Source organism: Sphaeroforma arctica (genome assembly GCF_001186125.1).
Source record: "Sphaeroforma arctica JP610 unplaced genomic scaffold supercont1.14258, whole genome shotgun sequence".
In the NCBI taxonomy this organism is placed as follows: Eukaryota; class Ichthyosporea; order Ichthyophonida; genus Sphaeroforma; species Sphaeroforma arctica.
The window spans coordinates 1-594 of NW_014026300.1; the positions used below are offsets into that span (position 1 = coordinate 1).

The 594-nt window shown below is 36.2% G+C and overlaps 1 protein-coding gene across 1 annotated transcript; it reads left to right on the top strand.

The window, feature by feature from the left end:
* Window positions 1-61: 61 nt before the first annotated feature.
* On the top strand, window positions 62-278 carry SARC_18170 (hypothetical protein; the record flags this gene model as incomplete). The annotated part of the gene is made up of 1 exon (XM_014287747.1): window positions 62-278. A coding segment is annotated over one exon (217 nt), but the record flags the coding sequence as incomplete, so codon positions are not given.
* Window positions 279-594: the final 316 nt, after the last annotated feature.

Genomic DNA, 594 nt, shown 5'->3' on the forward strand with positions numbered 1-594 from the left:
GGCATCCTCATTATCAATCAACCAATACTCATCAATGCACTCTAACGCACTGTTACATCAGGTCTCCGGGCTATGCCATCTCTCTCGTTGCTGAGAGCACAACTGGCGCCCTTTATGGTGCAGATGTTGCCGCAGAGAAAGGGTCATTGCCCGAGGACATTGGGGAAGAAGCTGCTAAGCTACTGTTCGAAGAAATACTTCAGGTAAGCATATACGGTACTGGAATACTATTAAAGGAATACAGATGGGTGTACAACGAGTTACTATTAGAAATTTAGTGCAGGTAGGTGTATACTGAAATACGGTAGGAAGCCATGATAAAAGTAGGTATACACCGAGCTACTATTGGTATATATATATATCCATGCATACATACATACATACATACATACATACATACATACATACATACATACATACATACACACACATATATATACATACATACATACGTACGTACGTACGTACTTATGTACATACATACATACATACATACATACGTACGTACGTAGATACATACATAGTACATACATATATATATATATATATATATATATATATATATATATAGTAGTATTAGTTAGTTACGTGTAC